The sequence below is a fragment of the Trichosurus vulpecula genome, chromosome 4 (assembly GCF_011100635.1).
Source record: "Trichosurus vulpecula isolate mTriVul1 chromosome 4, mTriVul1.pri, whole genome shotgun sequence".
NCBI classification, from domain to species: Eukaryota; Metazoa; Chordata; class Mammalia; order Diprotodontia; family Phalangeridae; genus Trichosurus; species Trichosurus vulpecula.
In genome coordinates, this window is record NC_050576.1 from 120,065,653 (window position 1) to 120,083,895 (window position 18,243).

At 37.8% G+C, this 18,243-nt stretch overlaps 1 protein-coding gene across 1 annotated transcript in view; it reads right to left on the reverse strand.

Moving 5' to 3' along the window:
- The window catches only part of USH2A (usherin), a 991,863-nt gene that overhangs the window by 721,453 nt on the left and 252,167 nt on the right, over positions 1-18,243 (reverse strand). Inside the window, exon 20 of the mRNA XM_036755334.1 lies at positions 15,484-15,714. Coding sequence (XP_036611229.1) covers positions 15,484-15,714 — 231 coding nt within the window. The remainder of the gene's footprint in view (positions 1-15,483; positions 15,715-18,243) is intronic.

Sequence of the window (18,243 nt, forward strand, 5' to 3'; positions counted from 1 at the left end):
CTGAATTCCAATTCTTCTTCAAACACTTTCTCGGTGATGAAAGGAAGTCATGAAGCCTCTCTTAGCTTCATTTTCCTCATCTGTTAAAATGCTCAATGGGGTTGTTGCAGGGATCAAATGAAATTAGTTATGTAAGGCACTTTGCAACCTTTAAAGTCCTACATAAATGTCAGTTACTTTAATTATTAGTCATTCTATTTGTTATAAAAATAACTGTCAGTCTTTCTTCACTTTTAAGAAGACTGCTAAAAAAGATCCCTTAGTACATATTAAAAACCTGAGCATTTCAATAGGAGTTATCTGAATTTTGCAATTTCCAAAATCATATATTCTCTTGTTTTGGCAGCAATACAGTGCAGTGGCTAGATGATGAGTCAGCAAAACCTGATTTCATATCCTGCCTTTATACTCACAAGGTGTATGAATCAGAACAACTTACTCTTCATCTGTTTCTTTATCTGGAAATCTAGAATAGTAATAGCATCTCCTTGAGGATTGTTTTGAGGCTCAAATATGATAAGGGGAAACAAACCTTAAAATGCTATATACATGCTAGTTATTTTATTCGTACTATTATTTTTATTATTACCAATTCAGCAATGCTAAACGCAAAGAAATTAAGATTATTTTTTTCTATTGATGCAAAATTCCACTAAGAATTGGCAACAGTTGCTTGGTAATGTTGTCTTTGAAAAAAATTCTAAAATGGACATCATGAGAGAAAAAGACTAAAATTAAAAGACCCCTAGAATTGAAAGAGGTAAATATAAGATTTCATAGAGCAGTCAAGTAAAGTGTAGATTTCCTTTTTTTTATTTTTTTGGTGCTGGCAACAATAAATCTTTTTATGATTAAAAAAAGAAGTGGAAAAGCAGATGCTAGAAAGCTGATATAAAGAATGTTAGTGCCCAACAAAAACAGTTCATCCTACTGGAAATATTACCTCAGAAATACTGGCAAGGTCAATGTCAGCCCAGCTTACTGGCTGCATGAGTCCCTGTTGAGCAAGTTAGAAAATGTTTGAAGATTTTTTGTTGTTGTTCATCAAGAAATACTATCTGCTTTGTTGTTCTGGTTTCACTCCTTTTTCTTTTATTCCAGCTACCTTTTCCTTATTTTCTGGCTCTTTGGGATTAGGAAGGAAGAAAGAAAATTGTCTTGTTCAAGATGAAACCCAGAATTCATTTTAAAAACTAGGACTAGATGCCAGAGTGGCTCTGAGAAACTGAAGGAATGGCATATGCACAGAACAACTTGCCTTTTCCCTGAACCTACCCACTACAGCAATAGCAAACAGGTATAAAACTTTGGGTGAAAAGAAACAGAAGTAAAAGTCATCAATTCAAATGATTCTTTTGTATGGCCGAGCAATAAAGTCCCCCAAAGTACAATCTAAAGCAGCCCTCAGTGTAATTTATGTGGCCCACCTACAAGCATGGAAATTTACATAAATGCTTTAATAAATGAAGCCAAACTACTGCAGAGCTCTCACTAAAATTGCAAATCAAAATATATTGTCTGTTGTTTCAATAAAAACCTAAAGTTGGACAGCCTTGATCTAAAGAGACACTTAAGTATACTTTGAAACCTCACTGGTTCTAAGATGTCATCAATGTAGCTCCTCCCTCTAAAGGCATGTGATCTTCAGCCTCCCAAAGCTCCTCCACAGGGGTGCTCCCAGGTGCACCGGAATTCTTGAAATTGTATGTCAACACTCCAGTGGAACCCGTATGCTGTTTATCCTTTGCTCTCACTACATAAGCTCATAGTATCAATTGGATGGAACTTTAGTGGTCCTCTGGTTCAACCCCCTCATTTAATAGATGAGGGATCAAAAGCCCAGAAAAATCAAATGAACTACCTAAAGTCATGGAGTTAGTAAATGGCAGGGTCAGGAGTCAAACCCAAGTTCTTGGTTGCAACTACACCAAATTACCCTCCATGTTTGGGTATAAGAACTCAAAACTCAAGGTAGGGGGAAATGTAATTAGACAAAACTACACAGTCTGCTTTTTTTTAATACTCCAAAATTATATTTTGCCTTGGTTATTTGATTATACCAAAGCATGTTCTTACACGTTCTTTTGAATTTATCTAGATGCCACAGTAGATAGAAAGCTGGGTTTAGAGTCAAGAAGAATTGAGCTTGAATCCTATCCCATACACTTATTAGCTGTGTGACCCCAGACAAGTCACTTAATCTCTCTCGGTCTTGGTTTCCTCATCTTTAAAATGTCATAATAATGACACCTATGTGACAGGTTTTTTGTGAGGATCAAATGAGATAATATATGCAAAGCACCCTGCAAAACTTAAAGCACTAAATAAGGATCAACTATTATTATTTACAGATGTATGTGTGTACATATATACTAATGTATGATAGAAATAAAGACAAAAAAAATTAGATATAGCTGTAGAGGTATGTTCAAACAGAGGAATATGTCCCTAAAGTTAATTTTCACTATTACTTAGAAAATATTCCTTAAGAGGAACAATGGGCTAAAGACTAAAACACAAATGAGGATTTGTATTGACTACATTCAGTTGATTACATATCATCATCAAAAAGCACTTAAGTATTTCTATTTTTCTGTGCTACTCATTGCATGTAGAAAGAGGCTCTAGAGCTTAAAATTTAAGACTAGAAAACCTAGACTAGAACATGATATATAAATCTAATTAATGTAGATAGAATAAAGAGAGATTCCAAACAAAGAAATAAGAACAAAATTGTATAGGTCAAAGTACTTAAGGAACTTCCAACTCATTGCATAAGCAGGCTGGCCAATTTAAGAAAGACACCGTACTTTCTAATTTATATGGGGTTCGGGGAGAGGGGGAGAGTTAAGAAACTTTCATACTCTCACCTATTATTTCTTTTTCTTTCTCTAAAGTAAATATGTTTCCCACTTTTGAGGGAAGGGTTAAAAGAAATACAAGTGTCTGGGGTCTGTTCATCAAAAAGATTAAGTGTAATCAAAGTACTATCAATGTGTCAATTTTATTGGAATCCATTATCCCTAATAACCAAGTCAAGGGAATAGTTTTATGTTACTTCTAAAGAAAAAAACAATGAAGAGGAGTTATTCTTCTCCTACTCCCTCCTCATTCCCCTAAAACCACCTATGACATTTTCTAATAAAATTAGATAATTTCTCACATGAAATAAAGGATATTTTTAAATGATAATTAAAATATTTACATCCACAAGTAGGCCTTCCTGTTAAATTTCATTTCCATGGTCAGGAGATTAGGTAAAAGGATTTTCTTTTTCATTAAGTGTAAAGATATTTTTCCACACTACAGCTTAGTCATCCAATTTCTGGGGTTCCTCTGCCTTATCAACTCATTTAATAATTTATAGATTATTACTGAAGGGAGGCCAAGTTTCCCAACCTATTGGAAGGGATTTCCTGTCTCATGTCATTTGACTTCATCTAACTGCTTTCAAAGAATCCACCACAAACATTCACATGGACTATTTATGCCTGACTGGTAACAAAGCCTTCCAAGCTCCTACTGGTCTGACCAGCCACAGATGGACATATCATAACTTGACTCTAACATAGTAATGTCATTTTGGTCCTCTGTGAGAATGAAGGACAACAACCAACCAACTACTTACTATAAGTCTTTTCAATGACTGATTGAATGAATGAATTTTCTCATCTAGTTAAGTATTCACAGCTAAAATAAGGTTGAACAGTTTCAACCTCGCCTTTACACTGTGAAGGTTGTTTTACATTTGTAAAATCCTAAAACAACTCAAACGTACTCCTGAACAACCATGGACCTAATTCTCTTAATGGGGGAAATAGAGAAGAATGTCATTTTGGAAAATGGTACAGCTGCTATTTTGGTATGTTTGGGTTATTTGTATCATATGGAAAGCCACAGGGCTCTCAGCACAAATCTGAGTTGAATTAACTCTTCATTCTTGTTTTTTAAAAAAAAATCTTTCTTTGCAGGACCAATAACATATTTAGCCTCATAAGAGAGAACATTCTTCATTTGTGTGTGGGATGAAAGACCCTCACCAATTAAAAGTTAATTTATAATAAGGAGCCATCTCAGGGTGGGAACAGAAATAAATTTTATTCCATTCTCTAGAATAGGGTGTCCTCTGCTAGCACAGAGCAGAACCAGCAAAGGAGGCAAAGTACAAGAGGCAAAGCACCAATAATTACACCTAACACAAGAGAAGTCCCGCCTACCTCCGAGCCTTCTCACCATTGGCTGGGAGGCAGGCTTACAATCTGAGCATGAAAGCTAGACAAAGAACCAGGAAATCGAGGCACAGAAACTTCAATTCCCATTCCCTTAGTTAATTATTACAGCTGAGGTGACATCTATAAATCTAAAGAAGGAGAATAGGATAAGGGGAGGGGGAGACCCTCTCCATTCTTCTACAGTACTTTTACAGTAAAGGAAAGCAGGTCACAGTGACCTTATTCTTACTGAGCAAATCTTTAAACCAGAACCATAAGAAAGAACAAAAAGTTTCAGGGTAAATTTTCCCAGAGGCTGTGCCATCAGACTCTCATGGCCTCAGAATTTTTCCACCTCCCTATTTCCCTATTTCTTGATTTTTCAACATTTCTTAGTATAGATATAGATATATATTTATACATATCTTCCATGTGAAGTCTTCACATTTTATTTACCTCACACAATTTGCATTGATGTTTTGTATGTAATGAAATTTTCTTAGTTCCAGAGGGATTTCCCTAATGGAATATATACTATTCCATTTTTCAGTCCTCAAAACCAAGACTTATCCTGAACACTGTTTACTTGAAAAGCACTAGCTTTGTAGCTACAAGTGGTTCAAATCTTGCCTCTGATGCTTACTACCTGTGTGACCCCGAAACAAGTTAGTTAACATCCATGGGCTTTCTCACTTTTTATCTGTGAAATGTCCCCTCTGACATTCCTTCCAGTTCTAGATCCTGTAATGGTAATCAGGGAAGGATTTTTTTGCTGTTCTTCTCTTTTGGGATGCTAAGGCTATCAAGTGCCTTTAATGAGTCTGGCCTTTGTTTGAATGGGGCAGGTAAAGTGGGATCTTTTGTCTTGGAGTGCTTCTCAGCACTAAGGCAAGGAGAGTCATTGATTTGTATATGATGTGGTGCTATAGATTGAAGAACTTTCCCACACCCTAAATGCTAAGTTGGCCCCACCCCTCAAGGTCCTGAACAGGTATATGTACTGGAAGGTTAGTGTTTGCCTTTTGGGGGCACACTCATTAGAAGAGTGTTGGTGATTTGGCCAGACGAGGCTCTGGGTAGTTGTTGGAGCCCCCCAGCTTTGAAAATCCAGATGTCTGTGCTTCTCTCTCTGGTAACTATGTAATTCCCTGGTCAGACAGATGGAGGCCTGTCTGTTGATTTCTCTGTGTGTTTGCTTGGCTTATATAATATATGCTTATAATTTCTGTTTTTATTTGATCTGAAGCTCAGGGTGCTGGATTTCCCCTCCTCAACTAAGTGAATGATATGTGTATGTTTGATTAAAGTAAGATTGTTAACCCCTTAAAGTAGCTTTCCTTAGAAAAGTAGATCAAAGGACCTGTGCTAGCAACCATTCTATGTGCTTTTGTTGCTGGTCTTTCACCCCCACAGTAGTTTTTACAGATCCCTAACCCTATGAGCGAATTTATCTCACATGAGCAAAGACCTAAGTTCATTTTTCAAACTCTCCTGAGAAAATGATATAGTGTCTCAAATGCTAACCTAGAAAAAAGAAGACCTAAGTTTTGGAGCCTGGTCACACTTAACACATGATCACAGAATTTTAAAGCTAGAAGGAAACCCAGAGAGGGAATGACATGCCATGCTTGAGGACACATGTATACACCTCACAACTGGGGGTTGAGCTAGATCTCACTCTAGATCAAGTATTTTTCACTTTCTAGAATGTTTCAACTTTGACTTCAGGTTTCCTTATCTGCCAAAGGAGATAATTTGATGAGATCATCCCTAAACTGCCTTCCACTTGCTCTCATTTTGTTAGCTTATGGTTTCATAAGTGCCCCTTTAAATCTAAGATACAGTGTCCCACACATCTTAGTACCATTTTAAGTTGTAAAGTCCTTAAACTGCATTGACTTTTGGGTACCCTCAGTAAGTGCTATTACCTTCCATTTAAAAGCAGAGGATGAATTTAGATTAATATTATAGTTGGGTAAACAATGTTAAAATTGGTTAAGTTCCAAAAAAAAAGTCAGTGAAGAACCAAAGTCACAGTGCCAAATATTCAAGTGCCTGATATCAACTATATTTTAAAAATCAGTCTGAAATTTAGTGCTATTAAGTCATTCCTTTCCTAACTTTTCATTTTAAGGTGGCTCAGTGAATAGAATTCTGGGCCTAGAATCAGGAAGACCTATCTTCCTGAATTCAAATCTGTCCTCAGACACTTAACTAGCTGTGTGATCCTGGGCAAGTCACTTAACCCTGTTTGCCTCAGTTTCCTCATCTGTAAAAAATGATTTGGAGATGGAAATGGCAAACCACTCCAGTATCTCTACCATAAAAAACCCAAATGGGGTTTTCAGATACAACTGAAATATGAACAACAGACTATTTTTTACTATCTACTACTGTATGTCATCTATACAACACCATCCTCATTATGCCACATGCATTTTAAATATGTAGATATAATTTAACATAGAATAAATATTGCAGGGCTTGCCTTTAAGGTGAGTTATTTGGAGAGCATAAACCAAGGTCTCCTTGATGCAGAAAATTTCACCACCATCATCCCCATCACTGACCCTTGGAATTCCTTTAACAAAGGGAACCATTTATTCTACACTTAAACTGAAAATTAAGAGTTGAAACACTAATTAGACCAGTAATAATGCATTGATTTATTTGTACCCTGTGGTCCAATCCCCCTAAGTCTGGGCACTGGGCTTAGTCTGAGAGGATAATTCAAAAAATATCAGAATCTCCTTGTCTTGTAATTGCTTCCATCCAGAATTTATTACAGGAAATCATTGACTATAGCTTAGATATAGTTCATGTCTAAGTTCCAACAAATGTGGGCAACAAAGGCCTCAGTTCTCACATACTCAAGGGAACAAAAGCGTATCAAAAAGCAGATGGCCTTTATTTCACCTTCCAGAAAACAAAATTATATAAAATACTCATAGCAATAGATAAACAGATAGACAAAATACCTCAAGGGCACCCTAAAGTTCCCTTCAAGGAAGAATCCAAGTATTCCTAACTCTAAGTTCCAGTACTCTATACATTGTGCCACCAGCTGCTTCTGGAGGAACCACAAAGGTAATCTTCTTCTGTGAGGCAACCTGCCTAGAACTTCCCTTCTCTTTTAGAGATCTAGATCCCTGGATTTACTAACTTGTGGTTACTTTCATGGCAATCTCCAAGATTACTGCTCAGGAAATCTTCTTTCTCTGGTCAAAAGGTTAGATTTTCAGGACCGTATTGACCAGAAAACAAGATGGTAAAAGGTTGGGGCTCAAGAATATTTTTCTTTAATTGCCCTCAAGCCACTCATCTGCCTCTGCCTTGGATTCTGCTGAAACCCAATATTGTCCATACCCCAGCTACTACCACCTCTTGGGCAAATAAGTCCACTCTCAGGTGTCTAGTTACTGACTCGTGCGCAGAAAGTTGTTTATGAGCACAGGCAGCTCCTATGTGGTTTTGCCCCAAGGCACAACCATTACAGGCTCCTAGGAATAGAGAGGAGAGAAACTGAGTGCAGACATTGGCTTTACATATCCCTCCAGAATCCAGGGACAGCTCTGCTATGCTCCAGTCTGTTCTTTAAACAAGCAAAATGTATGAAGTTTCTGAAAGTGGTCTGTCAGCTTCTTTATAGACCAATACAGGGGTGGGAACCTCTAATAACAGTCTGTCCTTCCAAGCATTGAGTTCATACTTAGGGTCTTGTCATGCCAAAATAGGTAAAGTTTCTAAATGCCTCAAGGTGGCTGCCAACAAACATATAATGAGGCAAAAAAAAAAAATGATCTTAAATCCCATTCAAATATTGGGTTGTTAAAAAGGAAAAGGCACGAGGTATGTAAAAAGAAATAAAGGAAACATTAAGGAGTGAAAGGGGCACAGAAGAACAAGTTAGAAGTAAAGAGTAACTTTATATATTTTTCTTGGCCTAATCCATTTATAATTCCTTGTACAATTAAAAGAATTTACTCAGGATATTTTATAGACTGGTATAAGAATGTGGATTACAAAGAAAAGCTAGAAAAAAGCATAATAATGAGAAAAAGATATGGCATACAATCGAATCAAAAAGCTTAATCCTGAACTATTTAAACAATTAATTGACTATCATAAATGGGAAATGGATAACAGAAATGACATCTGCAATATTTTTAATAATTTTTACAGACATTATACCAATATAAATTAATTGCCACAACAAGACGAACAAAAGATCCCAGAAGGAGCCTTACTCAACAAATATCTGACATTTGCCAAATAAAGAGAGAGAGATGACTGCCAAGGGTAACATCAGATTAGAATATAAATTCATTTGTGAAATCTCATAAAGAAAAATGATGGATGTTTATGACCAGTATCAGCTCATAATGAAGAGTAAAGCAGTAGAGGGTAAAACTATTTTAAAGAAAGTTTGGCAAGACATCCAACAAAGCAAGGATGAAAATGGAAAGAGGACAACAAACAGAAGAAAAATGGAAAAGATTTGTCAAAATAATTGTAAAAAAAACCCCACCTATTTTCTCTACCAAGGACAGTGGAACCACCACACTTAGACCATAACATTATGATCAGGGATGCACTTATAAGGGAGCTAGAAATAGAAATAAGGAAAACAAACATCAGAAAATCATATAGAAATCTCTGTTGGGACAATCATAATCTGTGGATGGTGAGATCTTCCTGATTTTCCTATTTATTCATGACATTGTGCTGATTGCATCAAGTCCCAGAATGTTGCAGAGCCTCCTGGAAGAGATCTGAGGTCATTCAAAGAAGTCAGGACAGATTACCCATGCAGAAAAGACCAAGTGATGAAGATCTATTCAACATGCATTTGTATGAACATATAAACCTTACTAATCGGTATGTATATCTGAGACACTACGTACAAACAGTGAATTGGACCCAAAGTTGAAAAGGAAGAGGAAAATGAGCTGGACTGCTTTTAGGAAGTGACACACACACACACACACATACACACACAAGGAAAGAAAGCTTAAGCTTCCCATGAAAACGGTGAAGCCAACAAGAACTTATTAAGGACTTAACCATGTGCCACACATTGTGCTAAATTTTTGATCTCTTGGGTTCTTCTGTTGCTTTCCTGGGGTGCTATTATGCCATTTCAGGTTCTCAGCAACCTATCAGGCTAGGGAACTGCTAGATTTCAGCCTTCTCATGGTGGTCTGATTCAGGGAAAAATTTCTTCACTGCTTTCCTGGTCTGAGCTCCATCAGTTCCTGAGCTGGGTTCGGGTCTTCACAATACTGCTATTGCACTGGTTCAAAAATCTTATAAACTATTTCTCTCCTCAGCCACTATCTGACAGCTAGAAAAGTTTTACAAATTTGGAGTGAGAGAACTATGGGGTCCTATTTGGTCTGGGATTCCTGCCCTGGCTTTTCCATTGGGCTAGAAGTAGGCAGGTAGGTGGTGCAATGAATAGAATGCCAGTCCTGGAGGCAGGAAGACTCATCTTTCTGAGTTCAAATCTGGCCTCAGGCACTTATTAGCTGCGTGACTGTGAGCAAGTCACTGAACCCTGTTTACCTCAGTTTGCTCAGCTGTAAAATGAGCTAGAGAAGGAAATGGCAAATCATTCTAGTATCTTTGCCAAGAAAACCTCAAGTGGGTTCATGAAGAGTTGGACACATCTGAAAAGACTGAATATCAACAGAAGCTAGAACCAAGACTGCTGTTCTGCTATAAGAGTCAAACCTACATAGTTATTTGTTTCTGAACTTGTTCCTTGCCCAGTATACATCAGACCAGAAATTGCTCCACACTTTGTAATGTCATCTAAAGGTACAGATCCTCTCTTCCTTCTACCCTCAACCAATGATCTGGAACTGGATAGTGAATAACAGAACTTCTAGTTAGTATCTTTTCCTGCAGTCTGCACAAGGTCAGGATCTTCCTGTATGGGTCTGGTACCTCTCTCTTCTTGTCTTTTTGCACAGCCACAGTCTTCTCTCAGTTTCTGTGTACTAGAATGCTCTATGTCAATGTGCCTCAAGCCAGACCCTATTGCCAGTGTCCACACAACTCTGTCTGCTTCCCTATACTGACTTGGGCTGGAAATAAAATTCACTGTATTTTTTTTCTTGGATTTCCTGTTCAGTTCACGGTCTGGTGCATTTTCTAGATCTTTGTAGAGAGGATGTATTGAGGAGCTAAGATGTAATTCTTGCTACTGTGCCGTCTTGGCTTCTCCTATAAGGGTGACTCCTCGGAGAGCTCCCCAAGTCTATGGAACTCTGCTACAGAGGTGGTCTTTGCACTGGCTCATTTAGACCATGCTGCCAGGAGCCTTTGTTCCCCCAATTTGTTGTTTTCTCTTACAACCTCCCCAACTCCTTGGTCATGAAAGCTGGTCCAATTTGCTCCCTCAGCAGAGGAAAGGTATTCCAGAAAATATAATATGATATGCCTGGTGTTTTCTCATCACAAAGAGAGTCCACAAATCTCTTCCTCATTTCCATTTTTATTCTCCTATCTTATGTCTCTGATTTCAGTAGGGATGTATTAAAACCTCTGGGTCAGAGACCACAGTTCCAACCCCCAAGCTCATAGGTGCCTAGTTGTGGTCCCTATCTTCATTGTCAGAGTGCCCTCCATTTACATGAGAAGAGTAGGGGTCTACTCCCTGTTCCACTGAGAGGAATCAACACACACTATCAAAAGGTCATGTTCCACAGTGCCATTTCTGATCACACCTTTCCCCAACTCAATCATGACATCAGCCAGATTATCCCAATTACCAAGGACACCAAATGCTTAAGACTTAGGCTGGAATTGTCATTGCAGGTTCAATGTAAGAACAATATGAGTACATTCAGTAGTTAACAAAAGATGTACTTAGCCGTACCACAGAAAGCATAATGAGGATAGAGGAGCATAACTCAGGTAAATGTAGCTCCTCTCACCTCTTCGAAGAAGTGGGTAGGGTAGAATAGGAGGTGGTGATTCATGTAGCCTCAGGAAAACTGCCAAGTCTAAATTGGTTTTTGCTCTGAACTCAAGAGATTCTCCAGCATCAGTCTCCCCAGTTAAATGGACTAAAGGTGTGCACCACCACATCTGGCAGTCTTGGACCCTCTCACAGAATCATAGATTTAGATGCAGAGCTGAAAGGACATTAGAGGCCATCAAGTAGAATACCTTCAGTTTATGGGTAAGAAAAACAAGACTCAGGGAGGTTAAATGATTTGCCTGAAATCATAGAGATACTAAGTGTCAGAAGGAAATTTGAACATAAGTCCTCTGACCCTGGAACCAACGTTCTTTTGGCTATATAATTGAATGAAATGAGGACAATTTAGCCTGGAGAAGAGTAGACGTAATATGTCTTCAAGTATTTGAAGGGAACTCCTGAAGAAGAAGGATTATTAGCTTTGTTTGGTTTGTCCCCAGAAGGCACAATTAGGAGCATGTCAAGAAATATTTTACTGAAAAATCAGAGTTATATCAAAAATAGAACAGGTTCTTTCAGAAGATGGTGAGCATCCTGAAATGTTTTAACATAAGGAACTGATATGATTTCATTAGCAGAAATGACATTAAAGAAGAGCTATTTCCATCTGCTGCAGGAGACTTTCCCACCTGACCTGGAGCTAAAAAAACCTTCCATATGTGCTATCTCCTCCATTAAAATACGAGCTCCTTGAAGGCAAGAACTATTTTTACAAGTCTCTATTTGCATTCTCTGTGCTTAGCGCAGTGTTCTCTATTTAATAAGAACTTAGCAAATGATTTTTTTTTCAGTCTAAAAGGGTCTCAACTTCCCATTTGTAGGATCTGTATGTCCGTAGATGACTAGAAATGCTGCCTCAGGAGCCGATTAAGTACAGAAAAGGAGGAGGCTAGCTTTAGGTAAAACTAGCCTGACCCAAACTGTAGAGGTGAGGTAGGGAATCCTGGTAGATATTGCTCCTACCATATTTTGGAAGATTCATATAGTCAAAGTGAAATGAATAGAACCAGTAGAACAATTTATTCTATAATCACAATAATGTAAAGGAAAACACCTCTGAAAGACTATAGAACTTTAGTCAATGGTCCCCGGTGGGTATCATGAGAAATAATTAGTATTGGAGTTCATATTTTAGTAAGGTCAATGAAATGGTCAAAGTAGGTTTGGGGAAAGAAGGTTTCAATAAAAGTAATAATAATATTCTCTTTTCTTTAAGAGCTTGATGAAATGCAAAAGAGATATAAGAAATAATAAGAAATAAGCATTTGTTAAACTCCCACTATGTGCCAGCTACTGGCACCTTACAAATAACTCATTTGTCCTCATAACAACCTTTGCAGGTAGAAGTTTTTATTAATCCCATTTTACAAGTAAGGAAACGGAGCAGACATAGGTGAAGTGTCTTGCCCAGGATCACAGAGCTATTAAGTATCTGAGATCATATTTTAACTCAGGTCTTCCTTACTCCAGACTCAATGTTCCATTTATTGTACCATGTAGCTACCCAACACTAATTAATAATCACAAGATGTTATCGTTAAAAAAAACTGTAACTTAAACACAGAAACTTTTAGTATCTCTGGTGAATTTCAGTCAATATATAGGTGTCCTTATCCACCATTCTAAATCTCCGCTCCATCTCAATTTTCATATATCCTTTTACAATATTATCTACTCTCTATCTTTATAAGGTTGTGCCTATACATCACCAAAAAAAACCTGGTGGATTTGCAAAATTCAAATGTGTCAGTCAATTGAGTAACATTTTTTTGAGAGGGGAGAGAGGGGTCCAGAAATGTGACTTCATCGGAGTAAGAAACTCAATGAGGAACCTTCCTCCTTAGATACGCATAGATAACTTCTACAACTTACAGAGAGTTATCATGAAATAAGTCTGCCAAATTAGATATCGAAGTTCCAAAAGTCACTCTCTACAAGTGAAAGAAAAGCAAAAGTGGAATGAGGATGGGAATGGGGACCAGATATTGATGAAAATGCAGTTGTAATGATATGATAAAACAGCTAAATAAATGAAGAATTTCTTTCTTTGCCTGGGATTTGACAAATACTTAAGGACTTTTCAATCTAAAATTATACTTTTACCTATCTTACCCTCCTTTTAATAATGTGTACTCCAAGCACATTTTCAGTACAGCTGGAGGCTTTTGTTATAGACAGAAGGATCCTGCTCAGTGAGACTTGTGTTTATGGCCTAACTTTTTTAAAGATTAATTTGGAAAACTTCCCAGAGAATACATCTGCCCCTAGCACTTGAACCTGAGTATAAGGCTGGCCAGGGAGATGGTAAGGACAACTAAATTTATTAACAGTAAATGGACCACTCTATCTTTCAGTACAACAACAGTGGGTGATCCCATCAAAAATCTGTCCAGTAGCTAGCCAGCAGATTCAGGCTGACACACCTGCATCAGGAATGCACAGCTGTACACACACTGAGACTGCTTCTTCAGTGAAACACGTTACAATGCCAAATGTTTGACCAGGAACACAGCTTACAAAACTATTTCACCAAGTAATTAAGTTCTATTTTCATCCTGGTGTTTCTCTTTTTCTTTTTCACAGTGTCATATAACTGCCTTATACGAATGCCAATCAGAAACTGTCTATTATAGGCTATCCCATTAGTTTACTTGCTTATTACTAGAATTTTGATGATCTTGATTCAACTATTCATTTTAACAAAACATTTACCAAATGCCTTTGCACAATATGGGTCCCTCTGAATTAAAGCAATACAATTATGAATTTGCACAAATAATCGTGGCTTTTGTGAATTAACATAGGGTGGAAAAGTGGTCCATGATCAAAAAGAAAGACATTGCACAAAAATGGTGTAGTGAAAGAACACTCAATGATCCCAAGAACACTTGGAATTGAAAGACCTGGATTTTAATCTCACATCTGAGACTTATTAGCCATGTGATCTGTGGCCAGAATGGCCTTTGTTTTCTTTGAGTGACTCAGCTTACCTCATTGAGCCTTGCTGGGTGCTGGGGCTTGCTCTTCCGGGGCAGGAAGCCCAGACACCATGCCAGGAAGCAGAGAACTTCCTGTGTGATGAGTCATGGGGCTGGCTGAGGGGAGGTGTTAACTCCAGAGCCATGTCCTGTTGGGTGTTAACCTAGTATACGCTAGGGGGAGGGGCCAACTCAAGAACCAATCGGCCCTGGTCATTCAGGCGGTGCTTGATGATGTCAAAAACTCTATAAGAGGGGAGAGGACAGCTTGAAGAGCTCTCTTTCCTTTTCTGGTTGGCGCGGCAGTGGTGGGGAGCGTGACTCTGGGCCAGCCCTTGCTCTCGGGCCGAGCCCAGATGTTGGTAACTATGAATTGTATTGGGTCTGTCTGTTGATATTTGTAATTTGTTTGTATTTTGGTTTTGAGTTTCGGGGTGCTGGTTCTTTTCCCCAAAACTAAATGAATGTTCTGAACCTCAGGATGCTGGTTTTTTCCCCTGAAGTATGTCTCTTGATGCTTGTGTGTATGCTCCCCTGAACTAACTGAATGCTAACTGAATGCTGGCGTTTTTCCCCTGAACTGAATGAATGTTGTCTGTATGCTAACTGAATGCTGGATTAAAGTAAGCTGGTCAACCCCTTCACCGTGCTTTCCTTGTTTAAGTAGATAAAAAGAACCTGTGCTTTCCCAGCATCCCGGCAGCTTCCTGGGTGCTGGCAGCCTCCTGGGTGCTGGCTGTGGGGGGGATCTTACGCCCCCACAGAAGCTGCTAGCTGGGTTGTTAAAACATGATCATGGCTCAGTTCCCTCATCTGTGAAATCGGTCCTACTACTTTTCCTACCAATTTCACAGGTTTTTTTATAAAGACAATACTTTGTATGCTACGAAACACTACATAAAAGAGAGTTACTTCTTTGGTCCTATACCTGGGGTTTTGTAAACTATGATTTAGAAAGACTTCCACAGAGCAGGGAAGAACATATTCTTATTAGGGTTTTTTTAATCATGTATACTTGTGCTTGGATAGGCCCTGTGCTTCACCCAGTGAGTCACTTTGAGCTCCTCTTGCCCTCTCCACCCCACTCCCCAGCAGCCCAATGTCTTATAAGAGATCATACCAGTTGCTAAAAAGACAACTACAGTATAAATAATAGAATGCCTTCATTAATGCATGTGTTTAGAATTCATTTCTATAAACAGATATACTATACATTAATTGTAAAGATTTGTTAGAATTATAGCACGTAACTGAGGGATTATCTATTCAATTCCTTCTAGGTGAAAGTAATAGTCAATGTACTAACCTGTAAAGTCTGTATTGACAGGCAGAGTTGAGCTGGGGAATTTATAATATCCATTTCCAATAAAACGGACGCCTTTTATCATTTCAGTGTCCAGCACTGGCAAAGATATCTCTCTTCTTTCTAGCTGATAGATGGGAGAAGGTCCATTTAGTTCTTCAGGTGGAAGCCAGCTAATCTTCATAGTGGTACAGTTGACTCCTTCAACAAGCGGAGCTCTCACGCGGGCTGGGGCTGTTTATGAGAAAGTGTTTATTATAACCAAATATGATAAATATATAGAATAGAAATATAGATTTGGAGAAATTTATTTTAATTGGGATGGATACTCCTGTCAATGGATATTCCCTTTCTCATCTAACAGTCTTTAAAAAGTTATACCCTAAAATTTCATAAACTGGTGATGAACCTCTCCAAATTAGCAATATTGGTCCTCCAATTACAAACACTATCGACAAGCCCGTGTTCAAAGCCAGTGTTGAGAGGATCAAACAAAACAACATCTGTAAAGTTCTTTGCAGACATAAAAACACTCGTCATAAGGATGAAGAGGATAACTATGACATGGTCCCTGCCCTCGAGGAGTCTACAATTTAGCTAAGGAGAAAATATATGGACATAAAATATAAGTAAAGCATAAACCCATATATTATTAGGAAGCTATTGCAATAGCCCAAGCATAAAGTGTCAAGGTGCATGTATGTATAAGTATATGGGGAAAACCACTTCACCTTAAGATAATCGCCATAGTTATTTCAATAAAACTGAAGACACATCCATTCTTTAGTCATTTTTAGAGTACCTACCAAGCTTTTTAGCAAAATACATATCTGCAGAAATTGAATTTTAAACATTTAACTAATTTAAATTACATTTAACAAGGAGAATGCATTATAAATATGCCAGCTTAGTGAAAGATCAAATCATACCACTACGTTCTACACGATGTTGTGATTCACAGGATATCATTACTGTAGTAGATGAATGTTTATCAAGCATGTTCATTATTTCACCTTATCCTTCATTTTTACTTGTTAATTCAGGCATGCACTCCTTGACAAAAACTACATTAGTGGCTGATTCTCTGAAGTTTTCAGTCTGCAATTCCACTAACAACCCCTTACCATCAAGCTGCTAGCCAAAAATTAGAGAACAACTCAATTTATCTACAAAGTGCTACCACCATCAAGCAGTAGTTCAACGTCTACACACCTGTAGCTTTTCTTTTGGGATTGAAATAGATATTAAATGTTAGGAAGGTGAGAGCAAGAAATTTATGGAGCATGAATGTATGTCCTTCCCATCTATGGAGCCCAAAGTTAGCCCCAAAAGGTGGAGTTCTGCAGCTGTTGTCTCCATAAGCCCTTTCACACCCTCCTAGGGCACAAGAAGTACCACCTTTAGTATAAGAAACATTCAATTTAGTTAAATTTGTATTAAAAATTATCTGCATTTTTTTGTATAAATGACAGTGACTCTTCATTAACTGAACAGTTGAGGAAAGTGTGCAAAAACACGCTGAATAACTGAGGGGTGGATTTTCCATGGTCCACAGCAGTCTTTTCTTTGCTTTATTTGGTCCTCAATATTCTGATACAACTCTCTATCATCCCCATTAAGCTGGCAAAAAGAGGATGCTGAACAAGTTGTCTGTGACCTTAATAATCTGAGTCACCTCCTATGTGTCAGAATCAATGTTCTCTTTGTGATTAGCAATATAAATTTGGAGGTAAGTTAGAAAAACCAAACTCCAAGCAGCTTCCCACTTTTAGTTTAACCTTCTAACAGAGGTGGCATGACCTACCAATTGTTGACATGGTAAGATGGTCTTTATCAGTAATGGCACGTGCCATCGTTTTTGACAGCCCCTAAGATTAGTGCAAAGTGTTCTAACTTTAGCTGGTAGGAGACTGTCTCTTAGTTTTGTGGGAAAATCTTTCTTTTAAGGAGTTATATTAGCCTTAGGGAATCAATGTCAGAGGATGTCTCTCATCAGAACTAATTTTTTTATTCTTTGGCTTTTTTAAAAATCCCAGCTGGTCTGTCAAACAGACTCATGCAGAGGATTTGACCACCCCTGTTAGTTTTTAAGAGTAAGTGCCCTACTGAGTCATCATCTTCAATGTCTTTCCAAGACTAAAAGAGAGGGTTAGGTATAGTTATAGACCAATTTAATTGAGCTAATCTCACAAAAGAAGAATGATGAAAAGATCATAGATATTTCTAAAGCAGTTGGAAAAACACACATAAGAAGCGTCTAAAAAGTGGGGAAAGTGTAAACTGATTTCACAGAGTCATTAAGTGATGGGCTTAGAGATATGAATAAATACATTGGAATACTTAAATACCTGCTGGCTGAAAAAACAATAAATTAAGGAGCATGCTCTAACAGTCATGATTGTGTTCTGTAAGATTTCAGTTCCTGTCTCCAGTGCCAAGTCTCTATGAGTTTAAGAAAACCATTTAATGCATATAAATCTCAGTGTTTTTTTTTCATATACAAAATGGGTATAATTAAGATTCTCCCTCTCCTATGGCACAGGAGTACCTTGGCAGTCAACTGACTTCAGATAAAAATAAATCACAATAAATAGTTTGGGTTACAGAGAATTTCCTCTACATATGTAATGCATCACAATGACCAGATAGGATGATTTGGTACAGCCTCCAAGTAACATATAGTAAAATTTACTAATAATGATGCATTCTGTCCTTATGTAATAAATCAACTCTTTTTCTCCAGTTCAGATTGAGCATCACATA